Source organism: Elephas maximus, chromosome 22 (assembly GCF_024166365.1).
Source record: "Elephas maximus indicus isolate mEleMax1 chromosome 22, mEleMax1 primary haplotype, whole genome shotgun sequence".
Lineage (NCBI taxonomy): Eukaryota > Metazoa > Chordata > Mammalia > Proboscidea > Elephantidae > Elephas > Elephas maximus.
The window spans coordinates 76,323,684-76,339,647 of NC_064840.1; the positions used below are offsets into that span (position 1 = coordinate 76,323,684).

The window sequence follows — 15,964 nt, forward strand, 5'->3', positions numbered from 1 at the left end:
GTTGTCTGTGAAATGAGGATGCTAACCAAGAGGTTGGCAGTTCGAATCCACCAGCTGCTCCTTGGAAACCCTATGGGGCAGTTCTACTCTATGGGGTTGCTAGGAGTCAGAATTGACTTGACAGCAGTGGGTTTGGTTTTGGTTTTATTCCTTACATCATTAAAAAAAAAAAAAAGGAGATTCACCTCTTTCTCTGCCTGTATCCATGCTCCAATTGTGTTGTTTGAAATATATTTTAACTCAAATAATACAGGACATTAATAAAACACTTATCTTCTTGAGACTTTATTTCAGAGCTAGGAAGAACCCAGAGCAGTGAGTATAATTAAAAATAAGATAACATATCCTTCAATGAACAGAGCCTGCACCTCGAATCAAATATTTTCCTTTAAAGCAGACAACACAGAAGGCTGTGCGCTGACTCTGGTGAAATTCTCCTTGCTGAAAACACTTCTGGAAGCTTCCTCTTGGAACGTGATTCAGACACCGCTCTACCCCAGCCACAGGCACACGACTGTGCACACACCCACACAACTGTCTCAATTGTTCACAGCACCACTTGACTTTGAATCCAAAACTGTGTATTCTACTTGGAAAATCAAAATTTTCATCTGGTTAGAACCATGTAACTTCTCATGTGGCAGCAAAGACCATCCTTGTCCCACCCCACCCCACCCCCCCTCAATTTTTTTCCCCTTTTCTCCACAGAAATGAAACCATGATTTGTTTAGCTGTTTATACAGCTAACTGTAACACTGTATTTCCTCTCCTGCCCTGGGCAGTTCTGACCAACGGGATATGAGTAAAAGTGTCAAGTGACAGTCTCTGAGTACCTTCCTTAAAGTTTTGGCTCAGTGCACCACGAGCCCGTCCTTCGCCTGCTGCCTAGGGCATAGAGGTGACACTGTGCTAAGGCCACCTCCTGAACCACGTCAAAGAGGGCCAAACCTAGGGACAGCAGGGCAGAAGGGCAGAGGGAGCTCAGATCCCTGAAGGCTGTGTGGAGCCAAACCAGGATGCCAGGCCTGGGCTGCTCACCTTTGGCCTTTCATGTGAGAGAAAATACAGCTGTATACCGTGGAAGCCACCACTAGTTAGGCTCTCCGTTAGCTGCTGACAAACCCTAACTTTTACAAAGAATATTTAAAAAATCCACTCTCCCTACTCAAAGGTTTCTTATACTGAGAATACTCAAAAAAAAAAAAAAAAAAAACCATTAAAAAACAATAATAATAAAAAGAAAAGAACATTTCATGGGCTTTGGGGCTTCTCTAAAACAAAGGTTCTGAAAGATCTCCTGATGGCCAGAACTCCTTGAATAAGCATAAAGCCTCCCAAGGTGACTACTGAGAAGAAGACAGTGCTCACTTGGAGGATAAATTTAGGGTTTTTTTTTTTTTTTAAAAACCTAACCCATGACTTTATTGTCTTCTTGGAAAGCCAACTTCTACATAGGATGAGGGTTTAAGCACAGTTGTACTGTGCCATACTGTACACAGTAATCTACACATACCTTTAAGAAGAATTCAAGTGCATAGGTGCGCACACGCGTGCACACACACACACACACACCAGAAGGCAGCTAGAGAAAGCCTGTTGATGATAAAAGTAGAAAAGCAAAGCATACAACAAAAGCCTGCTTGGAGACTTACATGGTTATCTTTATAGTAGTAACAAAGGGCAGGAAATCGCCGTCTACTCCGGAATTTGGAGCTCCCCACGATGAGGTGTGCCGTGGCTGATTTGGGAACGTACAGTTCTGAGGGGTAGGAGTCACAGACCTGTCACAGAAAATACCAGGGGATTTTAAGGCAATCTACTTTGAGGTCTGCCACCAGAAATACCACTTCCCATACATACAGGTTGCATGCTGAAGTTTTCTTAACCAAGTTACAGAGGCTATTTCTGGAAACCAGAGGGATGAAGCCCTGCAGATTCTATGAAATCACACTGAAGGAAAGCCAGATTCCTTTAGTCTTCTGCACTGTCCTGTCTCTCCAAGGGCTGGTCATGGAGGATAGAGACAGTGACAACTATGCATTTGTTTCATCAAAAAGGGACAAATTACATTTGCATCCTGACAGCCAAGAAAACTTTTCAGCTGCCTGTAATTGATTGAAAGAGAGAAATTTTTCCTAAAATATAAACACCGGGAGTTAACTCCTTGGGTCGCCTTCCTGTCCCTGGCGTGCTGTGTGTATTCCTGCCTTCGAGCCTTAGTCCAGCTGATGCCCTCCCTAGATATTCCTCCACCTGCCTTTCCAAATCGCATCCATTCTTGAAGGCCAAATCCAAGTTTGACCTCCTCTGAACTCCCAGCCCAGGACGTTTTCTAGACCTGATTTCCCAATCTGCCACACGTTACCACACAAATTAACAGCTTTGTATTTGGTTCTTACATGTTGCTTTTATAAGTGTTGAGAAATGATTTATTTTTCTACACATTCCTGGCTTTGATTGTCACAGTGGAAACTCTGGTTCCTTGGAATGATCTTGCGATTTGGAGTCAGAAATCAGGGGGTTAGAATCTGGCTCTGATTAATCAACTTCATCACCTTGAGTAAGCTAAACTTCTCTGAGTGCTTTGGTTTCCTAATCTCTAAAACCAATGCTGTTGTTGCTGTTAGGTGCCAACAAGTCAGTTAAGTGCCATCCTCAATATAGTAGGTATGTTTGAGCCCATCATTGCAACCACTATCTTGCTGAGGGTCTTCCTCTTTTTCACTGACCATCTGCTTTACCAAGCATGATGTCCTTCTCCAGGGATTGGTACCTCCTGATAATATATTCAAAGCATGTGAGACGAAGTCTCGCCATCCTCACTTCCAGGGAGCATTCTGGCTGTACTTCTTCTAAGACAGACTAGTTTATTCTTCTGGCAGTCCATAGTATAGTCAATATTCTTCACCAACACCATAATTCAAAGGCATGAATTCTTCTTTGGTCTTCCTTTCACATCCATATGAAGTGACTGAAAATACCATGGTGTCCTCGAAGTGGTATCTTGATTTTTAATATTTTAAAGAGGTCTTTTGCAGATTTGCCCAATGCAATACATCATTTGATTTCTTTTTTTTTTTCTTTATTGTACTTTACTATAGGGTCGCTGTGAGTCAGAATCGACTCGACGGCATTGGGTTTTCTGGATATTGTACTTTAGATGAAAATTTACAGAACAAACTAGCTTCTCATTAAATAGTACACATAGTGTTTTATGACATTGGTTAACAACTCCACGACATATCAACGCACTCCTTTCTCCAGCTTTGGTTCCCTATTAACAGCTTTCCTGTGCCCTCCTGTCTTCTAGTCCTCGCCCATGGGCTGGTCTTGTTTTGCTTTATGGGCCTCTCTAATCTTTGGCTGAAGGGTGACCTCCGGAGTGACTTCATTACTGAGCTAGAAGGGTGTCTGGAGGCCATACTCTCAGGGTTTCTCCAGTCTCTGTCAGGCCAGTAAGTCTGGTCTTTTTTTGTGAGTTAGAATTTTGTTCTAAATTTTTCTCCAGCTCTGTCTGGGACCCTCTATTTTGATCCCTGTCCGAGCAGTCAGTGGTGGTAGCCGGGCCCCGTCTAGTTGTACCAGACTCAGATGGGTGAAGGCTGTGGTTGTTGTGGTCCATTAGTCTTTTGGACTAATCTTTCCTTTGTGTCTTTAGTTTTCTTCATTCTCCCTTACTCCCAAAGGGATGAAATGAGTGGAGTATCTTAGATGGCCACTCACAGGCTTTTAAGACCCAAAACACTACTCACCAAAGTAAAATGTAAAATGTTTTCTTTATAAGCTATGTTATGCCAGTTGAGCTAGATGTTCTCCAAGACCATGGTCCCCACAGCCCTCAGCCCAGCAATTCGGTCCCTCAGGGAGTCTGGATGTGTCTATGGAGTTTCCATGACATTGCCTTGTACAAGCTGTGCTGGTTTCCCCAGTATTGTGTACTGTCTTACCCTTCACCAAAGTTTATTTGATTTCTTGACTGCTGCTTCCATGGGTGTTGATAATGGATCCAAGTACACTGAAATCCTTGACAATTTCAATCTTTTCTCCATTTACCATGATGTTGCTTATTGGTCCAGTTGTAAGGATTTTTGTTTTCTTTATGTTGAGGTGTAATCTATACTAAAGGCTGTGGTCTTTGATCTTCATCAGGAAGTGCTTGGAGTCCTCTTCACTTTCAGCAAGCAAGGTTGTGTCATCTGCATATCGCAGGTTGTTAACGCTTTCATTACTTCATTTTTTCTCTGGAATTTTTTTTTTTTCTCGATGGCATGTGTTTTCAGTATTGGAATGCATCCTGAGTGCGTTTAAATTTTGGTTGGTAATATGGACTTTGAGAAATATGATCTGGTAATACAAGCTACCAATGAGGCGAGCGGCCCTGTGGCACCACCAATCTGTGGTACAACAATATGCCAGTGAGACCTATACAGACAATTTGTTGGCAGTGCCTTTCCATTAGGTTACATGGGGAACCTCTGGCTTTTCTAACACGACACAGAGAAACCAAAACGAACTCATCAGGGCTACGTAGCTATCACACAGGAAAGCCATAATTATGCTTGCAAGCCTTATCTCACAGAAATAAAGGGAAAAAAGGCAAAAGTTTACAAAACTAACATATCCAGGAAGCAACACCTAACAGAATGCTCAACCTATGCAACAATGAGGCTCCAACTAGGTCTGCTGAGTTTCACGCATTTCCAAAGGGGCCCACCTTGAAGCTAAATGCATTAGAACTGGAATAACACCTTACCTCTGAGGTCCAGAGCCATAAAACGTGGCTGGTATACTGTTAATCCAATAGTAGCAAAAGGGTAATGAGCCTCCCTCCAATCCTGATGCCACATTCTTCTTCATATAGTCCAGTTTCTCAGATTATTTGCTCAGAATAGAGACTGAATTAAGTATGGTAAAATTACACAGTCCTGGCGCACACCTTTTTTCAATTTTAAACCAAGCAGTATCCCTTCATTCTGTTGGAATGACTACTTCTTGTTCTATGTACAGGTTACGCATGAGCACAATAATGTGTTCTGGAATTCCCATTCTTTGAAATGTGATCCACAGTTTGTTATGATTCACGCAGTTGAATGCCTTTGCGTAGTCAGTAAAACATAGGTAAACACCTTCCTGGTAGTCTCTGCTTTTCAAAAATAAAAAAAAAAACTGATATGACAGCAAATATTTCACAGAGTTGATATAAGGATCAAATCAGATAAAACGCATGCAAAGAGCTACATAAACCACTAGGTCTGACAGAAATACTAATCCTAGCAGTAGTAGTTGGTGGTGTTGGTGCTCAACACATATTTGGTTCTGACATCGATGAATCTTTTTTCAATGTGAGATCACTTAGATGTCAATTTCCTGGGCTTTGGACAAATAACTATTCATTTCCTGGAAGTTAAGCACCTTCCTAGTCATATTGAGAAACTCCTCAAGTATCTGTTGCATTAGCAGAAACACTTTGCTGCACGTCCAGTGCCCACCTCAGCCCACCTGGCCATCTGGAAGATGGGATCGAAGGAAATGAGTGAAAACTACCACAAGAAAGAAACAATCCTCCAAAGCTCGTCCAGATTGTTCTGGGGTTGCCTGCTTCCACTGTCTTTGTTACAACATTGGTGAAAAACATCAAGCAGGAGATAAAAGGGTCACCAAAGTGATGTTTACCCATCCAAAGTGTAATTTTGGGATTTTACCAAAGACACCTCGGGACAGAAGATTACCAGAGAGGATTACCTAACCTCTGGCACTGACACTGGAGGAAAACCCCTTCCCAAGACCAGATGGCCCCACCTACTTGGACCCAGACAGCTTCTTACTGGAATTAGTGCCATGAGACACTACATTTCCCTCCCCATGCAAATCTGGAGTCTGAAACTCCCTAAGACAGACATCTGGGACATTTCCACACAGACCACACCTGCTTGTCTGAGATTCAAGAGACGTGTGGTCATTGCACCAGACTTACAACATTTTCTCAAAATAACATTTTTAAAAAGGGAATAAGCAGGCTTTCGGCAAGTTGGGGATCCCCTATTTTCTGAAAACAGTGAACACTAAGGAATGGCAAAGTTATTTATCATTAAATAAAACAAGAATAAGTAAAGAATAGGTGAGATTTCTCAACATGCTTACCACATATAGCACCTTAAAAAGCAAGGAAGTGAGCTATGAACTCTGAAGCTCGTGCCAGGCTCTCTCATGGCCAAAAGACACCCAGCTTGGCCGGATCGTGGCCCTTACATGCGCCATATCTAGTAGGGCACCAAGAGAGAAAAGAAACGCCCAGAGCCCACTCTTTTTAATACTCTCTGTCCCCAAGTACTCGGGGACCTTACTGCTGTCTACCCACTCCTGGCCCTCTTCCTTCATAAGGAGAGCAGGAAGACAGCCTCTAGGAGTACCAGGGCTCCCACTCTGCACAGACTAGGAAAAGGTAGACCTTTATGGCTTGGCATGAGCAAGGAGCAAAGAGCCCTACCACCCGAGCCCAGTCAACAATGGTCAGGCTTACCCAGCCTGCCAAGGCCTCCCGTCTAGGAATACGGCACTAACTACAGTACCCTTGCTTACCCAGGGCACTGGGTTTAGAAGAAGAGACTGCGTGGGTCTGAAAGGAAGTATAGGGAATTCTGACAAGCACTTGTGTGGGAGCTCGAAAAAAAACAAAAACCAAATCCATTGCCGTTGAGTCAATTCTGACTCATAGTGGCCTTATGGGACAGAAGAGAACTGCCCCATAGTTTCCAAGGAACGGCTGGTGGATTTGAACTGCTGATCTTTTGGTTAGTAGCCATAGTTCTTAACCACTGCACGATCAGGGCTCCATGTGGAGCTATAAAAGAAGGTAAAACATCTTTGGAAAAAATGAGACTCACGGTGCCAGTTAACTCAGGTTTCCTGATACAACCGGAAAAGCCTAAATCCATCCTCTTTCCTCAAAGTAGACAGCACTCTCAAGTGGAAATTAAAATAACAATCCTGGATAGGGCGGACCACTGTCGCTTTTATAATAAATACACACAGTTGTAGTCAAAATTCTAACAATGAACAGTGCATGGCACAGTGCAATTCAGGCCATCAAATTCTGAAACTCTTCAATAAACCCCCAAATTTTGTCTGGTTTAGAAAATCACGTAAGAAAATTCAGCGAGAATAAAAGAAGTTCAAAGGGAAACTGCTTTTCTCCTAGTTTTTTCTTTTACATTGAATCTGCTTTAGTCAATGAAAGTGGATTACCAAGTTAATTATTTCTGCATAATTTTTATTAATAAGAAAACAGATTCTCTTTGTCCTCTGCTAAATAAATTACCCTGTCTGGAGTGATGCATGTCTTGGTTTGGCCTTGCCAAGAAAACTCTTGTTGGTAATTCATTGACTCATTCAACAAGCTTTTACTGAATAGCTACGATGTACCAGGGAAACTGATCTCTGTTGTCTTGGTTATAACCTTCCAGTAAATGCATTTATCTCTGCAGGGTACTATCCATCTAAGACGCTATCCAAGCAGTCTTAATGTCAAACTTTTGCGGTTACAGAGGACCAATCACTCAATTGGTCCCTGGGTGTCACAAATGGATTGTGCTCAGCTACTAACTGCAAGGTTAACAGTTCAAATCCACCTAGTGGTACTGTGGAACAAAGGCCTGGCTGTCTACTTCTGTAAGATTAAAAAACAAACAAAAACACCAAACCCGTTCCCATCAAATCTGTTCCGACTCACAGTGACCCTATAGGACAGAGTAGAACTGCCCCTTAGAGTTTCTAAGGAGCACCTGGTGGATTTGAACTGTCAATCTTTTGATTAGCAGCCTGTCCTCTTAACCACTGCACCACCAGGGCTCCTGAAAACCCTAGGGAGTGCAGTTCTACTCTGAAACACCTGGGGTCACCATGAGTCAGAATTGACTCAACAGCAACTTATTTATTTATTTTTTTTTTGGTTAATCACTCATTTGAGCACTTTAGGGTAAAAGTCAGGTTGTCAGGAATTAAGCTATATCTAGAGAGACAACTTTATGTCTTAAAATTTATGTTAAGAAATTTATGACGGAATAGGGAGAAAAAGTATGGTATGAGCAGCATAAAATGATGTATATAGAATAAAATAATGTATAATCCATAAAAAAAAAAGAATTATTGGTTTGGATTATGCCTTCAGTTTTACTCCAAGAGAAACAGATTAAAATTTTAAGACAGCAATGAATGCCAATTATTTTATTTAAATAAGAACAATTTCAAGGGTTGGGGACAACAAGAAATCTTAGCTTGGAGAGTTAGATTCCCTTCAGCAAGCATTTTACAAAGAGGGATAATGATGACGATGACAGAGATGAAGACAGCAACAGCAATGCCCAAGACCCCACAAACGGGAAATGGCAGAACTGATCTTGGAACCTAAGCCTTCGGACTCTATGTCTTCCTTTCTACCATGTGGAGTAACATCCTGCCCTACTTCCCTCACAGAATTTGTAGAAAGAAAGAAATAAAATAACTCTTCTAAAAGAAAGAAGGAAAAAAAAAAAATTTCTCAACCTGAGAATAAAAACAAAAGGAATGGATGATGACCTAACCCTCTGAAAGGACTAAAAGTCAGAAATGTTCCAAAAGAACAAAAATTTTATTATTTTTCTAACTTGGTGACCAATAAGTGAACGTTGTCTGTCCTCCTACTTTGGTAAATTTACAAAATCAGAAAATTCCCCAGGATTTTACCTTTTCTGGTTTCAACACAATTTGTGGACGGTTAGTTTTGCTTTGCTGTGTGTGACTTTTGAAAAGACGTGCTGAGTAACCTGTGGTCTGCAGTCTGTGCGGCGGAGGCTTAAGTGACTGAATACGAATCACACTTGTGGTGCCAACTCTAGAAGGAAATCTCGTCAGAAAATATGAAGAACCCAGGTTTCCAAAAAAAAAAAAAATTTATTCCGCAAGATGTGGCTCAGCCTCATTTTCTTCCTCACTCAAGGATGTGTCATATTAAAAAAAAAAAAAAAAAAAGACATCTAGTTTTGTTTTGTTTTTTTTTTTAATTAAACTTGGATTTTTCTTCCTTTAATTTCAAGGCTAAAAATTTCACTGCAAAAGATGGCTTTAGCATGAGGACAAAGCACCTGATTACATTAACCAGGTACTTTATAATAATTGAGCCAAAGTGGTCCCAAAAGTCCACTTACAATGTAAGGCAATGGTTTGTGAAATTAAAGTGTAATCACAAGGAAGATTCAGCATCATGAAAGTGTCCATTCTACCCCAAATAATAAATTCAATGCAATTCCAACAGACACTTCACTGGTTTTCTTTCACGAGAGCTGATTCTGTGACTTACATGGAAGAACGAAGAGTCAGTAATAGTAAGATATTCCTGAAAAATGATGTGAAAGGGCCTGACCTGTAGGATATCAAGATTTAATATAAAGCTATAAGAATCATATTATTAAAAATATAATCACGAAAATTACAAAGTTCCAAATTGACACAAAGATTAACAAATAGACCAGTAGAATATTAACAGAACGCTCCAAAATAGACTGATATAAATATGATATCTTGAACTATGGTAGAACCACCAAGGAAGATCAGTAAGTACTGGGACTACCAGTTTTCCACTAAAAAAAAAAAATTATATCTTCACCTCCAACTGTGCACACACAAAAAGTCCAGGTGGATTAAACACCTAAATGTGAAAAGTAAAACTTAAAAAAAATTTTAAAGAAAATATAGAATATCTTCAAAACTTGAACAGAGGAGGTTTTTTGTTTTTGTTTTTTAAGCAATGTACTAAAGTAAGAAACATGGCAAGAAAGATTGATGACTTAAAACTTCTCAGGATCAAAAGAACTTGTAGGAAAGTAATAAAGTGAGAGGAGATACTTGTAACAGACAAATGTTAATGGACTACTATCCAGAATATATAAAGAAATTCTACTTATTAATCAGAGTGAGACAAATAATCTTATAGAATAATGCTCAAAATGCCACACACAGGCGATTCACAGAAGAGTCAACTTGAATGACCAATAAGCATGCATTCAACCTCATTAGTAATGCAAAGAAAACCACACTGAGATACCACGTCACACCCATCGGACTGGCATTTTTTCAAATTTAATTTTTTGATTAACAAATAAGTTAATATAGTCACAAAAATGAAATAATACAAAAAGGGGTATGGGGGAAGTCTCACTTATCCTTGTCTCCTGTCTACTCCATTCCCACCTACTCCCTATATGATCACATTTGGACAATTACAAATACATTTTTATAAACATATATTCTTATTTTTTTCCCTTTTGTCAGGTCGTAGATATCATATCACATTCATTGTGCTGTGCCTTGTTTTTTTTAACCTAGCAATGTATTTTCCTAATTGTTCCTTAGCAGTTCATAGAAATCCTCATTTCTTTTTATAGCTACATATTAATGTAATTATATGAGTAGAGGAAAAATTATTTAAATGGTCCCCTAGTAAGGAAATCTGTGTTTCTTCTAATATTTTCTTTTATAAACAATGCTTCATTAAATAACTTTGTGCATCATTTTGTGCATGTGCTATTAAGTTTGTAGAATAGATACCCAATAGTCAGACTATGGGGACAAACAGTACGTGTATTTGTAATATCAACTGTGTGTGAGTCTGTGGAGCAAGAATTTTATAGCTTGTTATTATGTCTGTAAGTCCATGCAAACACTTTGGAAAAGAACTTGACAATATTTGTTGTTGTTGTTAGGTGCCACTGAGTTGGTTCCAACTCATAGCGACCCTACGCACAATAGAACGAAACACTGCCGAGTCCTGCACCATCCTCACAATCGTTGTCACGTTTGAGTCCATTGTTGCAAACACTGTGTCAATACATCTTGTTGAGGGTCTTCCTCTTTTTTGCTGATGCTCTTCCTTACCAAGAATGATGTCATTCTTCGGGGACTGATCCCTCCTGATAACATGTCCAAAGTATGTAAGACGAAGTCTCACCAACCATGCTTCTAAGGAGCATTCTGGCTGTATTTCTTCCAAGACAGACTTGTTTGTTCTCTGGCAGTCCATGGTATATTCAATATTCTTTATCAACACCATAATTCAAAGGCATCAATTCTTCTTTGCTCTTCCTTATTCATTGACCAGCTTTCCCATGCATATGAGGTGGCTGAAAATAACATGACTTGGGTCAAGTGCACCTTAGTCCTCAAAGTGACATCTTTGCTTTTTAACACTTTAAAGAGGTCTTTTGCAGTAGATTTGCCCAATGCAATACGTCGTCTGATTTCTTGACTGCTGCTTCCATGGGTATTGATTGTGGATCCAAGTAAAATGAAATTCTTGACATCAGTCTTTTCTCCATTTGTCATGTTGCTTATAGATCCAGCTGTGAAGATTTTTGTTTTCTTTATGTTGAGGTGTGACCTGTACTGAAGGCTGTAGTTTCTGATCTTTGGCAGTAAGTGCTGTAAGTCCTGACAGTGTTGTACTTCAGGACAGATATTGGAATGTTCTTTCTATGATGAACATGGCACCACTCCTCTTCCATTTGTCATTCCCAGCATGGTAGACCATATGATTGCCTGATTCAAAATGGCCAACACCAATCCATTGCAGCTCGCTAAAGCCTAGCATATCGATCTTTATGCATTCTATTTCATTTTTGATGACTTCCAATTCTCTTAGAGTCACACTCTGTACATTCCACGTTGTGGTTATTAAAGGATGTTTGCAGCTGTTTCTTCTTATTTTGAATCGTGCCACATCCGTATCATTGAGGTCAACTCTACTTTGAGGAGGCAGCTCTTCCCCAGTGATGTTTTGAGTGCCTTCCAACCCGCAGGGCTCATCTTACGGCACTATATCAGACAATGTCCCGCTATTATCCATAAGGTTTTCACTGGCCAATTTTTTCATAAGTAGACTGCCAGGTCCCTCTTCCTAATCTGTCTTATCCTGGAAAGCTCCGCTGAAACCTGTCCACCAAAGGGGTCCCTGCTGGTATTTGAAAATACTAGTGGCAAAGCTTCCATATCACAGCAACACGCAAGTCACCACCCTATGACAGACTGACAAACGCGTGGTGGTGGCAATATCCAGTAAAGCTAAAATCAACGTATCCTCCAACTCAGAAATTCTACCTCTAGGTAGAAACCCACAATATAGAACATACAATGAGACAATGAAAGCCAGTTAATTGCTTCATTTGTAATGGTAAGGCCAAAAAAAAAAAAAGGAAAGAAAATAACATATTTTTTTATCTACGGTATATTTCTAAGATACAATACAACACAACAGTGAACAATGAATGAACTAGAGCTATAGATACAACCTTAACCTCTCTGTGCCTCCGGCAGTTACTTAATCTCTGTGCCTGAGATTCCCCATTGGTAAAGTAGGGATAGTAACAAGACGTTATCTCACTGGACTGCTAATATCTGTCAAGTTTTTAGGAGAGTGGTAACTGTTGTACACATGTTTGTTAAGTGGAATGAATCTCACAAATACAATGCCACAATCAATGCCCATAGAAGCAGCAGTCAAGAAGTCAAATGATGTATTGCAACGGGCAAATCCGCTGCAAAAAACCTCTTTAAAGCGTTACAAAGCAAAGTACCACCTTGAGAACTAAGGTGAACCTGACCCAACCTATGGTATTTTCAATTGCCTCATATGCATGGGAAACCTGGACCACGAATAAGGAAGAGCAAAGAAGAATTGGTGCCTTTGATTTATGGTGTTGGCAAAGAATATTGAATATACCATGGGCTGCCAGAGCAAACAAATCTGTCTTAGAAGACATACAGCCAGAATGTTCCTTAGAAGCATGTCTCTTTGGACTTGCTAGGAGGAGGGACCAGTCCCTGGAGAATAACATCATGCTTGGTAAAGTAGAGGGTCAGCAAAAAAGAGGAAGCCCCTCAATGAGATGGATTGACACAGTGGCTGCAACAACGGGCTCAAACATCAATGATTGTGAGGATGGCACAGAACCAGGTAGCGTTTCGTTCTGTTGTACCTGGGGTCACCATGAGTCACAACTGACTCAACAGCACCTAACATAATCTTTCAGAATTTATATATGATGCTCCCATGGGTGTTGATTGTGGATCCAAGTAAAATGAAATTCTTGACAACTTCACTCTCTTCTCTGCTTATCATGTTGCTTGTTGGTCCAGTTGTGAAGACTTTTGTTTTCTTTATGTTGAGGTATAATCCATACTGAAGGCTGTATTTTTTGATCTTCATCAAAATTGAATTCATCATTAAATTCTGGGAGACTACGCCATAAACATATCCCCTGAATGATGACATTATTAGGTGAATTTAATATCCTTTTTGCTCTATATTTTCTAATTTTCAACAATGAATACGTATTCTGTGTACAAGAGAAAAATTAACAGACTGAAGATGAGAAAAAAAAACTGAAGAAAATACTTAAAAGATAACAGTGAGAGTGTTATGGCACTAGGATGTGGGTGGGTTTTTCCTTTTCCTTTTTTTTTTTTTTTAATTCTCTTTTCCAATTGTCTGTAATGTTCTTACATTAATTTTCTTATTTAGAATATTTTAAAAATTAATAGTTAAACGACACTGATGTATAAGTCCATCCCTGTGGAGATCATCAGCACTTGAACAGGAAAGATTCTGTCACTCCTGCTTCCCGTCCTCCCTGACTCTTTCCTGTAAATGCAGGCATGTTTCTCCACATTTTCTCCAGGGAAGCCTCTTGGTGACCTTCTGTACCAGTCAGGAGTTCCAGTGAGCACAGAGAGGAGCGGTGCCAAACTGCCATCAGAGTCTCTCTGACGTCCCCACTAACCACTGGCCATGCTATAAAAAGGCCTGATGGGAGAGGCTCTCCCTTAGCTGAGGTGTGGAGGGGACAGTCTAATGAATCACTGAAGCTCCTGGCTCAAACATTCTTGTTCTAGGCTTAGGGAGAAAATGTAGCTTCGATAACCAAGGGTGACTTGGAATTCCTCACATTTATACCTACAAAGAGCGACAGAACCCAAAGAAGATAAAACAAATGTCATGCTAAGCTATGTGAAATCAGGGTTTCATGTGGATTAGAAATTTGGATTTTCACTCACTCGGTAGTCTCTATTCACATCACTGAGCTGCCAGTAGTTATTAGGGAGGCCCATCCTCTTGTACTCTTCACCTAGGTCGACCAGCATCCAGCCTTGTTCTCTCTCTTCTTTATCGAGCTTGGGGTTGAATGAAAAGCAGTATAGCTCCTCGTATTTCACTGCAAGAGAAGGGAGAATATAGCTAAGTCAAAGCTGGAGCCACATCTCCCCCAAACCATACCATTCTATCTGGGCTGGAGTGATGGAGAGGCTGGTACAGCCCCTCATCTCCTAACACACTCCCAGGAGTACCCCTGCCTCAGTGGACAAGGTCACCCCCTCCTCCTACCACTGAGAAAAGGTGCTCCGGGCATCTGGACAGGACTGTAAAAGAGCTTCTTTCCTCTTATAAAACAGGGCTTTCTCCACTTAGTGCTTTTCTTTTTCTGCTTTAAAAGCGAATACATTTTTCAGAGACCACAAAAAAATGCAGCATAAATATTAATTAAGAACCTGTATATTCATTAGACATCAAAACTTCAATCTGGAAATCCATCCACATATGAGCAGTTGATATTTGACAAAGGCAGCGAAACAATTAACTAGGGAAAAGACAGTCTTTTTAACAAATGGTGCTGGCATAACTGGATATCCATCTGCAAAAAAGTCAGACAAGACCATACTTCACTCCATGCACAAAAACTGACTCAAAATGGATCAAAGACCTAAATATAAAACCTAAAACAATAAAGATCATGGAATAAAAAATAGGAACATTAGGAGCCCTAAGACATGGCATAAACAGTATACAAAACATTATAAAGAATGTAGAAGAAAAACTAGATAACTGGGAGCTCCTAAAAATCAAACACCTATGCTCATCCAAAGACTTCGCCAAAAGAGTAAAAAGACTACCTACAGACTGGGAAAAAGTTTTTAGCTACAACATTTCTGATCAGCGCCTGATCTCTAAAATCTACATAATACTGCAAAAACTCAACTGCAAAAAGACAAATAACCCAATTAAAAAATGGGTAAAAGATATGAATAGACACTTCCCTAAAGAAGACATTCAGGTAGCTAACAGATATATGAGGAAATGTTCACGATTATTAGCCATTAGAGAAATGCTGATCAAAACTACAATGAGATTTCATCTCACTCCAACAAGGCTGGCATTAATCCAAAAAACACAAAAGAATAAATGTTGGAGAGGCTATGGAGAGATTGGAACACTTATACACTGCTGGTGGGAATGTCAAATGGTACAATCACTTTGGAAATCGATTTGGCACTGCCTTAAAAAACTAGAAATAGAACTACCATACAATCCAGCAATCCCACTCCTTGGAATATATCCTAGAGAAATAAAAGCCTTTACATGAACAGATATATGCACACCCATGTTTATTGCAGCACTGTTTACAATAGCAAAAAGATGGAAGCAACCAAGGTGCCCATCGACGGATGAATGGATAAATAAATTGTGGTATATTCACACAACAGAATACTACACATCGATAAAGAACAGTGAGGAATCTATGAAATATTTCATAACATGGAGGAACCTGGAAGGCATTATGCTGAGTGAAATTAGTCAGTTGCAAAAGGACAAGTATTGTATAAGACCACTACTATAAGAATTTGAAAAATAGTTTACACTGAGAAGAAATCATTCTTTCGTGGTTACGAGAGGGGGGAGGGAGGGAGGGTAGCAGAGGGACATTCACTAATTAGATAGTAGATAAGAACTACTTTACATGAAGGAAAGGACAGCACACAATACAGGGGAGGTCAGCACAATTGGACCAAACCAAAAGCAGTTTCCTGAATAAACTGAATGCTTCGAAGGCCAGCGTAGCAGGGGCAGGGGTCTGGGGACCATGGTTTCAGGGAACATCTA

General features: G+C 40.1%; 1 protein-coding gene across 5 annotated transcripts in view; it reads right to left on the minus strand.

Moving 5' to 3' along the window:
- MTMR7 (myotubularin related protein 7) overlaps positions 1-15,964 on the minus strand; it is a 115,550-nt gene that overhangs the window by 41,271 nt on the left and 58,315 nt on the right. For 4 of the 5 annotated variants that reach the window (XM_049866936.1, XM_049866941.1, XM_049866938.1 and 1 more), the window contains 2 exons: positions 14,083-14,240; positions 1,653-1,781 (listed from right to left, as the gene is read on the minus strand). In XM_049866936.1, coding sequence (XP_049722893.1) covers positions 1,653-1,781; positions 14,083-14,240 — 287 coding nt within the window. Of the gene's footprint in view, positions 1-1,652; positions 1,782-14,082; positions 14,241-14,574; positions 14,631-15,964 lie in introns of those variants that run through there. The other variant, XM_049866939.1, reaches the window with a different exon arrangement.